General features: G+C 44.1%; 1 protein-coding gene and 1 pseudogene across 1 annotated transcript; both read left to right on the forward strand.

Moving 5' to 3' along the window:
- The first annotated feature begins 5,711 nt into the window (after positions 1–5,711).
- LOC136654657 (5S ribosomal RNA) lies at positions 5,712–5,831 on the forward strand (annotated as a pseudogene).
- Positions 5,832–12,343: 6,512 nt separating this feature from the next.
- LOC136652471 (vomeronasal type-2 receptor 26-like) lies at positions 12,344–16,999 on the forward strand. The gene is made up of 3 exons (XM_066629414.1): positions 12,344–12,502; positions 13,817–13,943; positions 16,089–16,999. Exons 1-3 carry the CDS (start codon positions 12,344–12,346, stop codon positions 16,997–16,999), a joined length of 1,197 nt encoding a protein of 398 aa, XP_066485511.1.
- Positions 17,000–17,425: the final 426 nt, after the last annotated feature.

The raw sequence follows: 17,425 nt of genomic DNA on the forward strand, positions 1-17,425 counted from the left end.
CTCCCAATATCAAGGAATCGTCCACTTACTCCAGCATTTCACATGGAAGTGGATTGGCCTGATTGCCCCAGATGATGACAATGGAGAAAGGTTTGTGCAGACTCTTACGGCATTGCTCACTGAGCATGACCTTTGTGTTGCTTTCACTGAAAGGACAATGACAACGATATCAGACATTCAAGAAAACATATGGAAGCAAATTGAAACACTAAACAGTACTTTCTATAAGAGTGAGGCCAGTGTTGTGGTTGTATATGGAGATTCCCGCGTCCTCATGGCTTTAACTATATGGATGGATATCAGTCACAAAGCTGGACAAATGGCTCTTATAGGGAAAGTCTGGATCATGACTGTCCAGTGGGATTTCACTGCAGTGGATTCTCAAGGCCTCTGGTTTCTGCGACCCTTCCATGGTGCTTTGTCTTTCACAAGCCACACCAAGGATGTGCCAGGGTTCCGAGATTTTCTTCGGACTTTGAATCCTGGGCGTACCACTATTAATGGTTTCATGTGGGAGTTTTATAGGAAAGTCTTTCAGTGCAGAACTTATTATTCTGACTTGGATAATGAGAGAAAGTGCGGAGGAGAAAAGCTGTTGGAGTTGCTCCCAAGTGCTGTGTTTGAATTGAGCATGTCTGGCTAGAGCTATAGTACCTACAATGCCATTCAAGTGGTGGCACGTGCTTTAGCTAAAATGTACTCATCTAGTGCCAGATACAGAAAGGTGAGAAAAAGAGAACGCCTGGATTTGCAAGAGGTGCAGCCATGGAAAGTAAGCTATGGTTGAATTATTTGCATGAACCGGTCAGATTAGGTGCTATACATGTCCTCCAACATAGTGATTCTCAGTGATTTTTTCTATAACCCATAGTGTCAAATATACTGTATATTATGTTATATTTATTGTGTACAGCAGGGGCGGATAAACATTTTGGCAGGAGGACCACATTGTCTCTCTGACATTCATTCTGCATGAATGAATTTTACTGAGTTTATTTATAATACACATGAGAAGTGTAATACAGGCATGTAGAACGACATGAGAACTATGAACTGTTTGACACATGCACCTCTTGCACAGTGAAAACATCCAGACCAAGCCAGGAACACATGGAGACATAAGTTGTTCAGAGGCAATGGGGTTTTTTATTTTTTTAAATAACACCCAGGGAAAAGCAGAAAACACATGGAGACTATAAAAAGCCTTGCTCTAACTTGACCCGCAGCTTGCATCTGGAGGTCCGACCAGCAGTAGCGGGCCAGCGTGGGCTCCCACAGTCTCCGACAGGGCTCATTGGAGACTGTGGACACCCTGCGGGTCAGATTTGGGGAGCCCAAGGGCCACAAATGGCCCCTGGGTCGGGGTTTGCCCACCCCTGCTCTAGATAAACTCTAGAAATAGTCTAGCCACTGCACCAGAGCAGCCCTACTTATTCCTGTAGGTAATAAAGAGTTTAGGCTAGCTGGTAGCGAGATAATACATTCATTGGCACATAATATTGCAAGAGCTCTAATAGATGTATGGAGAGAAAAAAATACGAGCATCTGGTTACTTTGACATATTTTCTCGTATTCCAGCTTCACCATGTTTTGAGAACTATCAGGTTTAACAACAGTGCTGGGGATGAGGTCTATTTTAATGAGAACCAAGAGTCTGCCGCCGGGTATGACCTTGTGAACACACATGGTCCTCTGGAGGGTGAGCAGAGGCAGCTGCAGTGGCATGGCAGGTGCAGTGGCGCAGCCCCCGCAAACCCCACAGGTACAGGGTTTTTGCCCCCCTGACCTCCTCCAGGACCCCCACTACATTGAAATAAATGAATAAATAAATTGGGGAAGCTCAACCCATTCATAAAAATAAAGGGCTTATCTGAGGAAAAGGTAAAAATAATGGGGTTATACAGTGCAGATAATCTGCACCACAGCAGCTCTAGCCAGCTGCACAAAAAAAAAAATAACCAGTTATACTAACCCTTCATAATTCTATTTTTGTTCAGACTGTGCCCATTTCTGTCTGCTCTGACAGCTGCCACGCTGGATACAGCAGGAGAGTTCGAGAGGGGGATCCCATCTGCTGCTACGATTGCGCTCCATGTCCAGAAGGGACGATTTCTAACCAGACAGGTGGGCAATATGGGTATTACTTAATCCAATGGTTCTCAAACGTTTTTAGCCCCTGGACCCACTTTGTAGAATGATCTCTTAGGACCCACCAGAAGTGATGTCATCAAGCAGGAAATGTTTTTAGCACCCTCTTATGACAAAATCAAATCAAATTAGTTAAGAAAATTAAAAATTTACAATAAACATTTATTTAAAATGAAGAACCCTCCTAACCCTCCCAATCAGTTGCTGATCTGTTTAAAAGCATTCCCCAAACTTCTCAGACTGCAATCCTATCCACTCAGACTGCAGTCCTATCCACAATGAGTAAATCCCATTGACTGTCATTGTTAAAAGCATATACATAGCAGCCTGTTAAAAATACAGATCTGTAACATTTCCCCAAATGTAGTCACAAACCGTGGTAGCAGCAAATCTAACATATTAAAAATAAAACACACATTGAAATGCCTGAAATGAAATTGACTTATGACACACCTAGTGGGTCCCAACCCATAGTTTGAGAAACACTGGCTTAATCTCTTTAGCCAGAAATTCCCAAACTTACCAATTCTGTGGCACCCTTTGCCCTGTCGCAGTGACATCATCATGCAAAATTTCATGAGAACAGCATGAGATCTTATGAGCTCTCACACTATTTTCATGCAAACACAAGACCTCTTGCACAATCTAGGCCTAGTGAGTTGGGGAGAAGCGACCTCATGGCACCCCTTGGCACAGGGGCGCACAGATTAGAAACCACTGCCTTTAGTGATTGGCCAGATTTAAGACAGTTATGCTAATAAATTACATCTCTTAAAAAGTGTAAAACCACAGAATAGTAAATTTACAATGCAATATTTGTAACATAAATAACCTAAATCATCAAATTGCATTCAGAATTTATCTTTTTTATCTTCTATGATTTTACCCAGTCCAATGTGTTTGACTCTTTTAACTGTCAAAATCATTCAGATACACCATTTGTTGGGAAAAGAGAACAAATCTGACTTCCGATCAACTCCTTGAAGAAGCACGTTTGGAAGTCTGGGCTTAAAAAACAGTGGTTCCATGCAGAATCCAGTTGCCCCCAGGGTACATTCCCCAGTAAAGGCAACTCTTGGGCAAACAGTTACAATTCAGCACTGCTAGCACAAACAAATCCTGAAAATGATCATGAGCAATATTGGAAAGGAAAAATCCTCAGCATTCAAACATGAATCAATAATTGTCTCTTTTTCTTCCTATTTTGCCTGCAAAATTACTGTTACAACACTGCAATTTCATTAAGGTTATAAATACCTTTGGCACTGCTGTATAATTCATAATTGTGGAATTTCTATTTCCATTTTGTTTTCTAGATGGGGATCATTGTAACAAATGTCCCGATGATCAGTATAGCAACCAAGGACGGGATCAATGCTTTCCCAAAGTTATCCATTTCCTCTCCTATAAAGAACCATTAGGAATTGTTTCAGCTTCCAGTTCCCTTTCTTTCTCTCTCATCACAGCATTGATATTGACCGTCTTTGTTAAGCATCAAGACACTCCAGTCGTCAAGGCAAACAACAGAGATGTCACTTACGTTCTCCTCCTCTCCCTCTTGCTCTGCTTCCTCTGCTCCTTGCTCTTCATTGGACGGCCCAGCAAAGTCACCTGCCTTCTCCGGCAAACCACCTTTGGTCTCATCTTCTCTGTGGCTGTTTCTTCTGTGCTGGCCAAAACCAGCACAGAAGTTGTGCTGTGGTTGTGGCTGGGTGGCCTTGAAAGCCACAGTTGTGCTGTGCCAGCGCCTCAAGCCCCGTCGTGGGGCAGCCTCTCTCCAACTTGAGCCTCTCTCCACTCCCAGAAAAGCGACCTGCCCGGTCGCTTCCAGGAACGTAACTGAGCCAGGTCTAGCGCCTGCCCGCTAGATCAGGCTCAGTCGTCCCGCCCCCCAATGCCAGCCAGCCAATCAGCTGGCAGCAAAGCCCTGCTGCCAGCTGATAGGGGGGATCAGCCTGGCAATCATTGCTAGCGTGCCCATACAGGCACGCTAGCTGCCTTAATGGGTAAAAAGCATTTAAAACATTAATTTTAACATTAAACAGTAAAACATAAAAACAAAGCAAGACCTAGCACATATCATTTAGGCATTGGGGGAACAAATAAGTCCAGGGAGGTAGTCAAGTCACAGCAGTATTTCAGAAGTGCAGAGGGCCAATATCTTATTCAGCAACCAAATTCCAGATGAAACAGGTACGTTTAGAGCCCTCAGTGAAAAGCTATGAGGGAGAGAGTAGTTCCCTTGGAAGGGAATTTCATAATTGCGGTGCCACTACAGAGAAGGATTGACCCTGAGCTGCCACCCCTGTCACTTTGGACAGAGGCAGCACTTGTAGCGGAGCCCCCTCAGGTGACCTGCCTGGAATGTATGGAAGGAGGCAGTCATTCAGATAGCCTGGACCCAAATCATGGAGGACCCTAAAAATTAGAACCAGCACCCTGAGCTCCACTTGGACTGTGGGGATGGGCATTCACTCGTACCCACGGTTTCAGTTATCCACGAGGCATTTATCCCCACAGGTAAAGGGGCATGCCTGCATATGCTTTTAACAATTATAGTCAATGGGGCTTATGCCCAGGTAACTATGGATAGGACTGCAGCCTTTGGGATGTCTGGGGAATTTTAAACAGATCAGCAACTGCTTGGGTAGGTTAGGTGAGTTATTTTAAATAATTTTTTAAACTTATTGCAAACTTTTAATTTTCTGAATTCATTAGATTTCAGCACATGGGGGTGTTGAATTTCCTGCTTGATGATGTCACTTCCTGCCATGACATTACTTTCAGGTTAATGACATCACATCCAGTGAGTCCCGACAGATTATCATTCTAAAAAGTGGGTCCCAGTGCTAAAGAGTTTAGTTTACTGCACTAAGAGATAGAAAGTGCTCTAAAAACATTGCTACACAACACTTTTCTGCAGGTGTTGTACAAAACAGAGAATCTCAGAAAGACAGAGTGGGAGAGATAATTATCTGTTCTGTAATTAATAATTATGTGTTTGAATTTTCTCCATGTATCCTCCCACCTCCAAGGATTTTCAAAGGTGTCTGGCACAATAAAAAAAATCCATCATTTGTGGGACTCGATGATATTTCATAAGCCATGACATCACTTATATATGTATACATTGCAGGGTTTTCATATACCTAGCCTAGAATCATCAAGTGTATCTACACTGTTATGTCTGACATATATTTTATGCCTTATCAACTATTGCAGTGGCTGGTTATAAACATAAATGTATATGTAAACCTTTTAGATTACAGTGACCAAAATTTGCATTTAATTGCAGTGACTTAAAATGCTCTGCCTGCTCTTTTTTCTATTCCTGCCTCAATTTATCCGTGCATCCTCAAAGGGTCTCTGCATAGCGACAGCTCATAGATCTGCATATAATTATTTGAAGCCAGGGAACTATCTAATTGGTGCTGTTTCATCTGTCTGTATGATTGCATATGCTGAAGAGTCCTTCAAGACCCAACCCCGTAATGCGATTAAACATAGATACTCGTAAGTTTTTATGTTATTTGAATGAAATGCAGCTTTTCAGATTGTGAGAAGGGTAGAGCAACTGTTACCCTGCACATGCCCAAACTCATCTGATCTTGGAAGCTAAGCAGGGTCAGGCCTGGTTAGTACTTGGATGGGAGACTGCCTGGGAATACTGGGTGCTGTAGGCTTATACCATAGTCTTTCGAGACTGAAGGTTGCCAACCAGAAGGGTAGAGACAGCACAAGTGGCAAAATTTCAGGGTCTAGGAGAGTGTCTTAAGTTTACCCCACACCATTCCCAAAACATGCCCTTGCAGTTTTTACAGCAGAGGATTGGAAACACTTAAATAAAATGCACAGTCATGGGTGGCTTTTAGAGCTGACTGCACACACAAGTTTGCAGATCTCTACATAGAAAAATTTTTGTGAATAGGATCATTTTTTTCCCCTGCAGTGCTATTGGGAAATGTGTAGAATGGAACATGGTGTACTTGAGGAAGAGAGTGTGATATAACACCTTTCTCTTCCGGATGGTGATGGTGACTTCAGCTTGATTGATGTTTATCATGTTTCATCAAGTTTTAAACCGGCTACTCCAGTGGTTCCCAAACTTTTTAGCATCAAGATGCACTTTTTAAAATTACACTCTATTGGTGCCCACCTAGGTTTACCAGACTTTTTAGAAAAGGAGATCTGGAAAGAAATAATATTTATTTATTTATAATAACCAGAAAAAACCCCTCAAACATTCATCTCCCTATATTGTCACTTGTTTGCAGGAGCTGAGCTCTTTGCAGGTAATTAGCAGCTACAGTATCTGATTTTTGAAAAGCCTCAGGGCTTGAGGCAATTACTTATATGATCTTTCCATCACCCTTTGGGCACCAACCAAAAATCAGGTCGCGATCCACCAGTTGGTCCCGATTCACACTTTGGGAACAACTGGGCTACTCTGCTAGAACTGGGCATTTTGCGTTGCCAAGCAGCAGAGAGTAAGAACATACTCAGGTAAGCACCACCTTAAAAAAGATGCAGCCAAACTGGTGCGGGTGCAGTAGAGAGTGATGAGGATGATCAGAGGGCTGGAAAACAAGTCCTATGAGTAGAGGCGCTTGTTTCCAGTGAGTATGATAGGATTATAGCCTATGGGCCCAATCCTATCCAACTTTCCAGTGCTGATGCAGCCAAAGCAAGTGGAGCATGCACTGCATCCTGTGGTTGGGAGACAGTCATGGAGGCCTTCTCAAGGTGAGGGAATATTTCTTTCTTTGGGGTTGCATCAGTGCTGGAAAGTTGGATAGGACTGGGCCCTAATTCTTACTGAACCCAATGGGCTTACTTCTGAGTAAAATACTCAACACCTTTTTCAAAGATCTCTCCCTATGAGGAAAGGTTGAGAACTTAGTATGTTTGGCCTGGAGAAGAGAAGCCTGAGGGGGGATGTGATAGTGCTCTTCAAATACCTGAAGAGCTGTCATATGGAAGAAGGAACAAATTTGTTCTCAGCTGCCTCTGATAGTCGGAAAAAATCCAGTGGGTACAAACTGCAAGAGAGGAGAATCAGGCTGGATGTCAGGAAAAAAAAGTTATTGATGGTCAGAGCAGTTCAGCAGGGGAAGAGATTGCCGAGGGAGGTGGTGGGTGCTCTTCTGAAGATCTCCAAGCAAATGCTCGGCAGGTACCTGCTGGGCATACTCTAGGAGGATCTCCTGCTACAGGCAGAGGGTTGGACTAGAAGACCTTGTGGATCCCTTCCAACCATATGATTCTGTGACAAAAAGGCAATTTAAGATATTTCACTTCCACATAGGTTAGAGACAAGAAATTACCAGCATACCTTGGCATTGTTATTTGCCGTTGAGGAAATCAACCGAGATCCCAATCTCCTACCTAATGTCACCCTGGGCTTCCACATCTATGACACTGCCTTTCAAGCAAGATTACGCTATGATAACCTTCTGTCCCTTTTGTCTGGAAAAGAAGACAGCTTCCCCAATTTCAAATGTGGTAAACAACCCAAGATTTCAGCAGTCATTGGAGGACTCAGTTCTGAAACGGCTATCCAACAATCCACCATGCTCAATCTCTACAAGCTTGCACAGGTAGGAATGAGAGGCACGCAGCACCAATTTATCAGGCAACATGCATGTTCTATTTGATGCATCACACTTGAACACACACAAAAATCACACACAAAAGGGTGTCAGGAATGCAACACTCTTTTGGCAGATCTTCCACGTTCTCAGTGGCATCACTAGAATTTACGTTACCTGATGTGGGAGGCCAGCAAGTCACCCCCATGATGGACCTTTTTCCATGCAGTGGGCAAGGTGGGGCACATGGTGATGTACTATTGCCACACCCCCACTGGGTTTTTAACTATACCTTTTGATAGAACAGAGATATTCCAATGTGGATTTTTTCTTTTTCATTGCATTCTGCTGTAAATCACACATTGAATGGTATCTAACATGTTGGTATTATTCCTACAAATAGCGATTTTAGCTATTTTGGTCACTACTGTTGTCATCCCCCTGAGGGTGTCACTTGACTTATTGGTTCCATTCTGTGTATTGGTCCCATATTAAATCCTGGCACTCCAGTGCAGTTGCATGGTCAGGCAAATCTAGACCAGTGGTTCCCAAACTGATTTTTGATGGGTTGCGAAGAGCCTCCAATAGAAATAAAAATATATGATACAGATATAGAAATACAAATGCAGGCATGATCAGATAACTATTGCCTCAAGCTCTGAGGCTATTCAAAATTCCGATAGCTGCTAATTGTCCTGCAAATAGCTCAGCTCCTGCAGTTTGCAAGGAGCTGAGGTTCGGCAGTTTGCAAGGTTGTGTAACTATAGGGAGTCAAATGGCTTAGTTGATGCCCCCTAATAAAGAATTCCAAAAAACTCAGAAGATGATGATGATGATGATGATGATGATGATGATGATGATGATGATGATGATGATTTCTTGGGAGAAATGTGGGAAAGGAAGAACAAAATTCATTAAAGTCATTATGAGAAATAGATCAAGTTTTTGAAAATAAATAAACAAATAAAATATTACTTGTAAGTAAATTATAAAAGTATTGTTTAATTTTAATTTTTTTTTTAGTCTCATAAACCTAAGTGGTTCCTGATAAAAGTGTCATTTTAAAGAGTGGGTCCTGATGCTAACAAGTTTGGGAACTACTGATCTAGACTATAATAATGAACCAGGTATATATACACGGTTCATTGTTATAGTCTAGATCAGTACATATATACTAATATATATATATGGATGTGTGAGTACTTATACTTCTACAATTTCTTATCTTTCTGTCAATCAATTTGGACTCTATATTTTATATTCATTCCTGACTGAAATGGTTTACCGCGGTAAAATTAATATCAGAAGCACACACAGAAAATGTAAGTGAGAACCGTTAAACCATCAACAGTTAGACACTTAAGCCAAATACAGGTTGGGTCTCACTATTCACGAGGGTTCCGTTCCAAGAACTCACATGGATGGCAAAAAACGCACTATAGCCAATCAATTTAAAAAACTAACTTTCTTTGCTCTGGTGATTTAAAAACAGACTTGATGACCTTTGTAATGCACACAGAGGCCATCAGTCTCTCTCCAGGCTTCACTAGGAGGCAGCAACCCCTCCCTTCACCAGGAGCCCCAGCAAGGGGGAAAGAAAGAATGGAGAAGGTGATAAAGTTGCCATTGAGCCTACTTTCAAGGGGGAAGGGAGGAGTGAAGCCTGCAGAGGATGATTGATGGATTGTCAGCCTGCTGCCCTCTCTGGCATTATTAAACGACTGTTGTACTTTAATTTAAAGGGCCCTTCTCATCAGCTTTGACACAGAAAAATCTGTGGATACTTAGGTTATAACTGTAATCACTTGTATGACTGTCTCTATGCAACAGTAAAAAGCAGTTTTTTAAACTGTGATTTTAAAGGGGTGCATTTTTCCCCTTCTCCGGGGATCAGCACATTCCTTCTCATTTGCAGGGGCCATTCGTGTTGAGTCAAAACTGTGTATAAAAAATCCGTGTATAACAAGGCTGGACCTGTATAAGTTAAACCATCGATGGTAACAGTCACTGAAACAAAGACCTGTTCTGTTTTGCTCAAGACAAAAGTTTTAAGTTTAAAGCTCAGCAAAGGGGGAGATCTACTCACCTTTCCAGGGGAAGGGTTTCATAGTATTGAATCCACAGCAGGGGAGCTTTGACCAATGTTCTCATCAATGATGATGATGGAATAGATCACAAAAGTTCTACCTCTTCCCCCCCCCCCCCATCTTCAGCTCAGCTATGGCTCACTTCAGCAAAGATTGGGAGACAAAACTCAGTTCCCTTTTTTGTACCAAGTGGCCCCAAATGAAGATTCACAGAGCGAAGGGATAGTGAGGATCTTAAGATATTTTCAGTGGACGTGGATTGGACTCATCATTTCAGACGATGATAGTGGAGAGGCATTTGAACACAATTTGAAATCACTGCTCAGTTTGAATGGCATCTGTGTTGACTTCACAAGAAAGGCCCCATTATTTTATCGCCCATCTGGTAGCATATTTATATCCACCATGAATTTCAAATGTGACATTCCAATAGTCCTTACTAAGACAAAAACCAATGTGATTGTTGTATATGGGGATGCACAGTCCATGAATGGTTTACAAATGATTATGAATGTCTATAAACCATATAAGAGGTCACCCTTGAAGAAAGTTTGGATCACAACAACCCGTTGGGACTTCATTTCAACCATAATTACTGGGGATGCAGACTTCAAATCCTTCCATGGCTCCTTGTCCATAGCAATCCACAAAAATATGGTGCCAGGATTTCAAAAGTTTCTCCAAACTTTTAACCCTTCCCAGCATGGAAAGGGTTTGTTCATGAAAAATTTCTGGTTTGCTTTATTTGGCTGTTGGAATGAAAAATCTGCCATGCCCGTACCACTCTGTACAGAGGAAAAAAGGTTAGAGACTCTTCCTGAGACTGTGTTTGAAATGGACATGTCTGACAAAAGCTACACTATCTACAATGCAGTCTATGCCTTGGCACATACATTACATGCCATTCATTCATCCAGGCCAAGAACATCGGTAGAGACTTCCAAATGGAAACTTCACACCATGCAGTCATGGGAGGTAATGACGGAACTGTGTTTATTGCGTTATTGAGACCTTCGCGAGAGTGTGTGGATGTGTTCAATGTAAACAGCAGTTGACTAAGAAGCTGATGTGCATTGGAAACATGATGAGGAGTTTAAATCTTTAATGTCACTGTAGTCCAATCTGGATTGACCCTCACTCAGAAAATATCTGTTGCAGGGATGGGAGGGATAGTCTCATTCCCTCTTAGCTGTTGGCTAGTGTTGGTCAGATCTGCCGAGGCTTTGCTGAACTTTACCTCTGCTTTTCTGTCAGTCATTCAATCTTGTCTTTCATGTTTTGAATACTCTAGGTGCATGCATGTTGTTGTTTTTTTGCAAATATGTGTAACAATTTCTTAAGTAAATGCAGCAAGGTATGAATGAGTGAACACTGTATTCCATGGGAGCCAGGAAGTAGCCAGAGGTCTCTGCGTCTCCTTCCCCCAAGGAAAGCCACAGGCCCCGCAATGGGACTTCTCATGTCTGCACTGGATATTTTGTTCGTGCAGATGAGAAAACCTCCATGTTGGGCTTTGCAGCTCAACTCAGAGGATAGGATCAGGCGTAAAAGAGCTCTGCCAGTCCCATCTCCCTCTTGGGCTGGTCACTCACCCTGCCCCACTCTCCCCCACCCCAGAACAACTCCCCCTCGCCCTGAAAAGCTCACCTTTGGGCTTACATTTGGGGGCTCCTGCAACCTTCCCATTCAGTGCTAAGGCCAAGCACCGACGCGTGCTGATGCAGCACAGGTGGCCTCTCCACCCTGGGTACTGCAGACATTCCTTACAGCATGTTTGCAACACCCAGCGTGGGTGCGGAATCTCAGTGCCTGTACTCAAATTACACAGGATTGGGCCCTTAAACCAGGATCTCTGAGCAACTGTTCTCAGACTTCAGGGTGGAAATTTTGCTAGTGAGTCTTCTCTGTTCAGCAGAAGAGGATGTGATAGTTGCACTGAGGGCTCAAACCTACCCAGATTTCCAGTGCTGATGCATCTGCAGAGCACTGCTGAGGTACCTTGTGGAGTCCTGTGTGACTACTCCCCCACTGCAGGAGGCAGCACACACCTTGTTGGCATGTCTGCCTCCATGCTGGTACTCTGGATAGGATTGGGCCTAGCCCCCAAGAAAAAAGACTGCAGTCTAGGCAAACTAACACATCAACTGTTTGAATCCTTCTCATGTTATCGCCTGAATGTGCTTCAGTGAAAGAAGGGATTCAGTCTCCAGTGCAGGAATTTACATTTGTGGTATGGTATTTGTGGTATGGAAATCTTTCCATAGTTGCAAACACTTGCTGCAAGGGAGTGGCACCAGGATGCAGTGCTCTTGTTGTCTTGTGTGCTCCCTAAGGCACCTTGTGAACTACAGAAGCTGGACTGGATGGTCCTTTGGTCCTGATCCAGCAAGGTTCTTCTTATGTTCTTATGCTCTGGTTTTATAAATCCTGAGATCTGATCTTCATTTCCAGCTTCATCCATTTTTGAGAACAATTCATTTCAACAACAACGCTGGGAATGAAGTGTTTTTCAGTGAAGGCATGGAATTCTCCACTGGATATGACATTCTGAACTTCATCACTTTCCCAAATAAATCCTTCATTCGAGTGAGAATTGGGAGGATGAATTCTCAGGCCTCCTCCAACCAAGGGTTCACCATTAAGAAAGAGACCATTATTTGGCCTAGCAGCATCAACCAGGTGAGTGTTTCAGATTCTGATTTCCTGTGGAAGCTATTTTATTTCATCCATGCCTCTGGCTCTCTGATTTTTCCAGTTCAGGTTGAGTACCCCTTATCTGTAATTCAGAAATACAGAATATTCCAAAATCTGGAACATTTTTGAGCGTGACTTTTTTCTCCTAAAGAAAAAAAATCACAAACTGTGTTTCATGCACAAACCTTGTTTCGTGCACATAATTATTATTTTTTTTTAAATTACCTTCAGGCTATTTGCGAAAGTGTCATATGAAATATCAACAAATTTTGTGTTTAAACTTGGGCCCCATCCCCAACATCTCTCATTATATATTTGCAAATATTGTGAAATATAGAAAAATCTGAAATCCAAAACACTTCTGGTTCCAAGCGCTTTGGATGAGGGATGCCCAACCTGTATTAGTGCCACAGAACTGATTCCGGCACATACCACATGGACATTGTCAGGGCCCCTCCCAGATGCCCTGACCCCCGACCTACCCTGGAGCAGGCACCCCATGCCCAGGGTGGGGAGGCTTCCCTGCCCTTGAGGGGGGCAAAGAAGGTTGGCTCACCCCAACCAGACAGAGGGGGCTGGCAGGGCAAACAAGGAACACAGAAGGAAACAAGCCAGGAACAGGAAAGGCCTTTTCTGCCCCCCCCTGGGGGAAGGGGAGGGGCCAAAAGGGGGCCAAAAGGAAGCCAGGGATGAGAGGGGGCAGTGAAGCAGGGAGCCATGAGTTGAACAGCTCCTGCTCCCAAGCCAGGTGTGGCAGCTCTGCTAAGGAGGAGGACTTGGGTGCTGGAACCCCCTCCCGCTCCAGCCAATCTGAGGCCTCCCTGGGGGTGGGACAAGCCTACTCCAGGCCCCTCCAGGGCTGGGCCCCTCCAGACATCTTGTTCCTGTTAAAGGTTAGGCCAGCCATTTTCAACCACTGCACCGTGGAACATTGGTGTGCTGCAATCTGTTTGCAGGTATGCCTTGGGAGTGCCTTGGTCATTCATTAGTAGGGCAACTGGAGGATATGAGCCCCTCTCCACTGGCAGAATGGTGTGCCTGGTCAATTGTGAAAAATCTACTGGTGTGCCTTTAGCGCCTTCTCAGTGTGCTGTGAGATTAAAAATGTTTGAAAATCGCTGGGTTAGGCTTTTCAGAACATCGTTAGCCCTGGCCTAGGATGTACGGATATCTTCTTTTAATTTATACCCATAGTTGTTTCCGTGATTATCAAAATGTCATAACTTTGGGTTATGACGTGTGTACATGTACTGATAAGTGACGCACAATTTAACTGCGCTGTCTCCATATTGTGATCAGGGGTCTCCACATTCCGCATGTTCTGAGAGATGTCAGCCTGGATGCCACAGAAGAGTTCGTGAGGGAGAACCAACTTGCTGCTATGACTGTTTGAGATGCCCTGAAGGAACCATTTCAAACCAGACAGGTCCGTGATTCAGGAACCTCAGAATATATATGGGGACACTTGATAACTGTGCTTTTATCCTTCCCCTTTTCATTCCTGGCACTGAAATAGACATCTCAGGGACTCATAGTCACTGCCTCAGTTCATGTCTGGCTGTGATTTTAATCCAAACCGTACAAGATGATGCCTGAATGCACCGGCAAATCCCTCCCCCCTCCTATTTATTTATTTTTCTACCACCCTTCCTCCATGGGGCTCAGGGTGGTGCACATAGTTCCTCCCCTCTTTTTGTCCTCACAACAGCCTTGAGAAGTAGGTGAGGTTGAGCGATAGTGACTGGCTCAAGGTCAGGCAGGAAGCTTCTTGACTGAGCAGGGATCTGAACCTAAAAGGACCTGGTGTAGGTCCAAGGACATGAATTGACACCTGGTAGCCTATGGAGACAAAAGAAAAAAGTGTTTTTTTTTTACCTCCCCTGGGCTGTCTGGTTCCCCCTCCCCCCCAGCCCATAGCATGGAGCGTGCTCTCTGTCAGCAGTAGTAGTGCAGCTAAGGCAGGGCCAGGGGATACAGGGCCCTGGGTACCACACCTTGAGGGGTGTCAAGCCAGGGGATCATTCACAGGCATTCAGAGTGATTGAGGGCCTCCTTGCCACAGCAGTAGCTTCTGCACCCACTTTGTGGACACTCAGGACTGTTACGCACTGCTCTGAGCGGCTGATGGCTTTTTTGCTTTCCTCCCTCTTTTTGGAGGAAAAAAGGCCAAAGAAGCCATTGGATGCTCAGATTGGCACACAACCACTCTGAGTGCTTGCAAGAGGGGTTGCAGGACTCAGAATGGTGGAAAAAGCAGTAGGACGCTCAGAGCGGCACTCAGCCTCTCTGAGCATGCTGTAACCTGGAAGTAATCGGCAGTGATGTCATCACGTCACCACAATTGCTTCCAGTTCAGGTATGTCCGGGAGGTGACATCGCAAGTCAGGGCCCCGGATACCAGAGGGGCCAAATACGCCTCTGGTCAGCAGCACTGCCCTCTCTGGACACGGATGCGGACACACACACACACACACACACACACACACACACACACACACACACACAGAGCCACACAGATTTCTTATCAATGCCAGATGCAACACTGAGATGATTATGCAATCTAGGTTGGGAGACCATAATAGAAGACTTCGGCCCGGGGGTCATGAGGTTGCTTCTGTTAACACCCGCAGGAAGTCCTCTTGGAATGGATCTCATCTTTTGGGATGGGCACATCAGTCACTCTTGTCTCTTGAGCTGGAACATTTCATTTCAGCTGCTCTGAACTGGAACACCTTTGGGAGTGATACACAGGCTGCTTTTCCATGACTAGATGTCTCTTTCCTTGACTAGATGTCTCTTCAGCCTTGACAAAGCTATAAACACAATATAGTCATCTGGTTTTGAGATGTCCCTTATTGTGACTGGTTGAGCCAAATGCCTTCCTTCTGCTTCTGCACACCGCTTCACCGACACTCCTCGCACATGCACCAGTTTTTCTAATGCCCATAGTATCAGGAGGTAGCAGAATATTTCAAGGGAAGAGGGTAAAAAGTGAGAGAGTGGTAAAAAAAAATATGAACTAGTAAGTAGTATCCATATCTGTTTAGGCTCAGAATAGACGGTCTCTTGGCATAATGGATACATTCTGCAACCTGATAACTCCTTCAGTAAGGTGATAATTTTCAACTACACCCTGGTCCCATGAGGTAAATTGTACATGTGCACAGGTTCAAAATGGGAGCCCAGGAGCCAAAGGAAGGGGCCTGAAAATTTCCTGGGGTTTTTCATTTTCCAGCCTCAACAGAACCCATGTGGGGTGGGTGGGTGAAGGGGATACACCATACATGGACCTGGGGTGAAAAATGGGGGGTCAGACTGGCTATTGGGGACCCAGAAGGTTTCTGTAATTAAAAAAAAAACAAAAAAAACACATATATTATGTAGAAAAACATTCACATTTTGTGTAACCCTACATAGTTTAATATATCATAATTCATAGAAATTGTAATCCAATCAGAGTATGACTTTATGACCTAATGAAGAAAGGAAGGAGTTCAAATGATACCCCGGCAGGGGATGTCATTAGGTTTGGGCCCTCAGTGAATGGCATGTGACTATCTTCCCTTTTCAGATGCATCTCACTGTGACAAATGCCCAGAAGATGAGCATCCCAGCAAGGATCACAGCCACTGTATCCCCAAAGTCATCACTTATCTAGCATACGATGAACCTTTAGGCACTGTTCTGGCTTCCACTGCATTGGTTTTCACTCTGCTCACAGCTGTGGTGCTTGCAACTTTCATCAAATATCGGGACACTCCCCTCGTCAGAGCCAACAATCGGGATTTCACTTACCTTCTGCTCATCTCCCTCTTGCTCTGCTTCCTCTGCTCCTTGCTGTTCATTGGACAACCAAGCAGGTTGACCTGCCTTCTTCGGCAGGCTGCTTTTGGAAGTGCCTTTTCTCTTGCTCTTTCCTGTGTGTTGGGCAAAACCATCACTGTGGTTCTTGCATTCGCAGCCACAAACCCAGGAAGCAAGATGAGAAAATGGGTTGGGAAAGAACTGCCCTTTTCCATTATCCTTGTTGGTTCTATTGTTCAGGTTGGCCTCTGTGTCATCTGGCTGGGCACCTCTCCTCCATTCCCAGACCTTGACATGTTCTCCCAGTCTGGTCAGATCGTAGTGGTATGTAATGAGGGCTCAGGCACCATGTTCTATCTTGTTCTGGGCTACATGGGCTCTCAGGCCTTCATTAGCTTCACGGTGGCCTTCTTAGCCAGGAAGCTGCCTGACACTTTCAATGAGGCCAAGTTCATCACCTTCAGCATGTTGGTCTTTTGCAGTGTGTGGGTGTCCTTTTTTCCAAGCTACCTGAGCACGAAAGGGAAATACATGGTGGCTGTGGAGATCTTCTCTATTTTGGCCTCCAGTATTGGGTTATTTCTTTGTATTTTTGCTCCTAAGGTGTACATTATTTTGTTTAGGCCAGTCATGAACACCAGGGACCAATTCTTTAAGAAAAGGAATTCTACTAAGTAACTCCTTAGAGTCGTGTAAAGGCCCATGGCTGTGGCAAGGGTTGGAGGTTCTTTTTGGTTCCAATGAAGAAGGGAGTCCAATCCTAGCTTGTCATAAAACAGCTTTATTTATCAAAAATCTGAGAGCATCAACTTACAGGAGCACTTTCAGGCACAAGACTTACAAAACTCTAGGTGACCCACCGAGCCAGCAAGGCCCAGGAGCAAAGAATTGGCTGAACAGAGGGACTTATATAGGCTATAGGTTACTAAAAATATCAGCACAATGAGCAAGAACAGGCTAATTGAAAACAGAGTGACGTATGTTGCTGAAATATAAACTATGCATTATTACTCTTTCCAGAATTCTCATCATTAAGAGTTATGAAGCAGGTGCAATCAAAAGATTGTTGTAGGCTTTAGTCTGGGAAAACACTATGCATTAACA

The sequence above is a fragment of the Tiliqua scincoides genome, chromosome 5 (genome assembly GCF_035046505.1).
Source record: "Tiliqua scincoides isolate rTilSci1 chromosome 5, rTilSci1.hap2, whole genome shotgun sequence".
Taxonomy (NCBI): Eukaryota; Metazoa; Chordata; class Lepidosauria; order Squamata; family Scincidae; genus Tiliqua; species Tiliqua scincoides.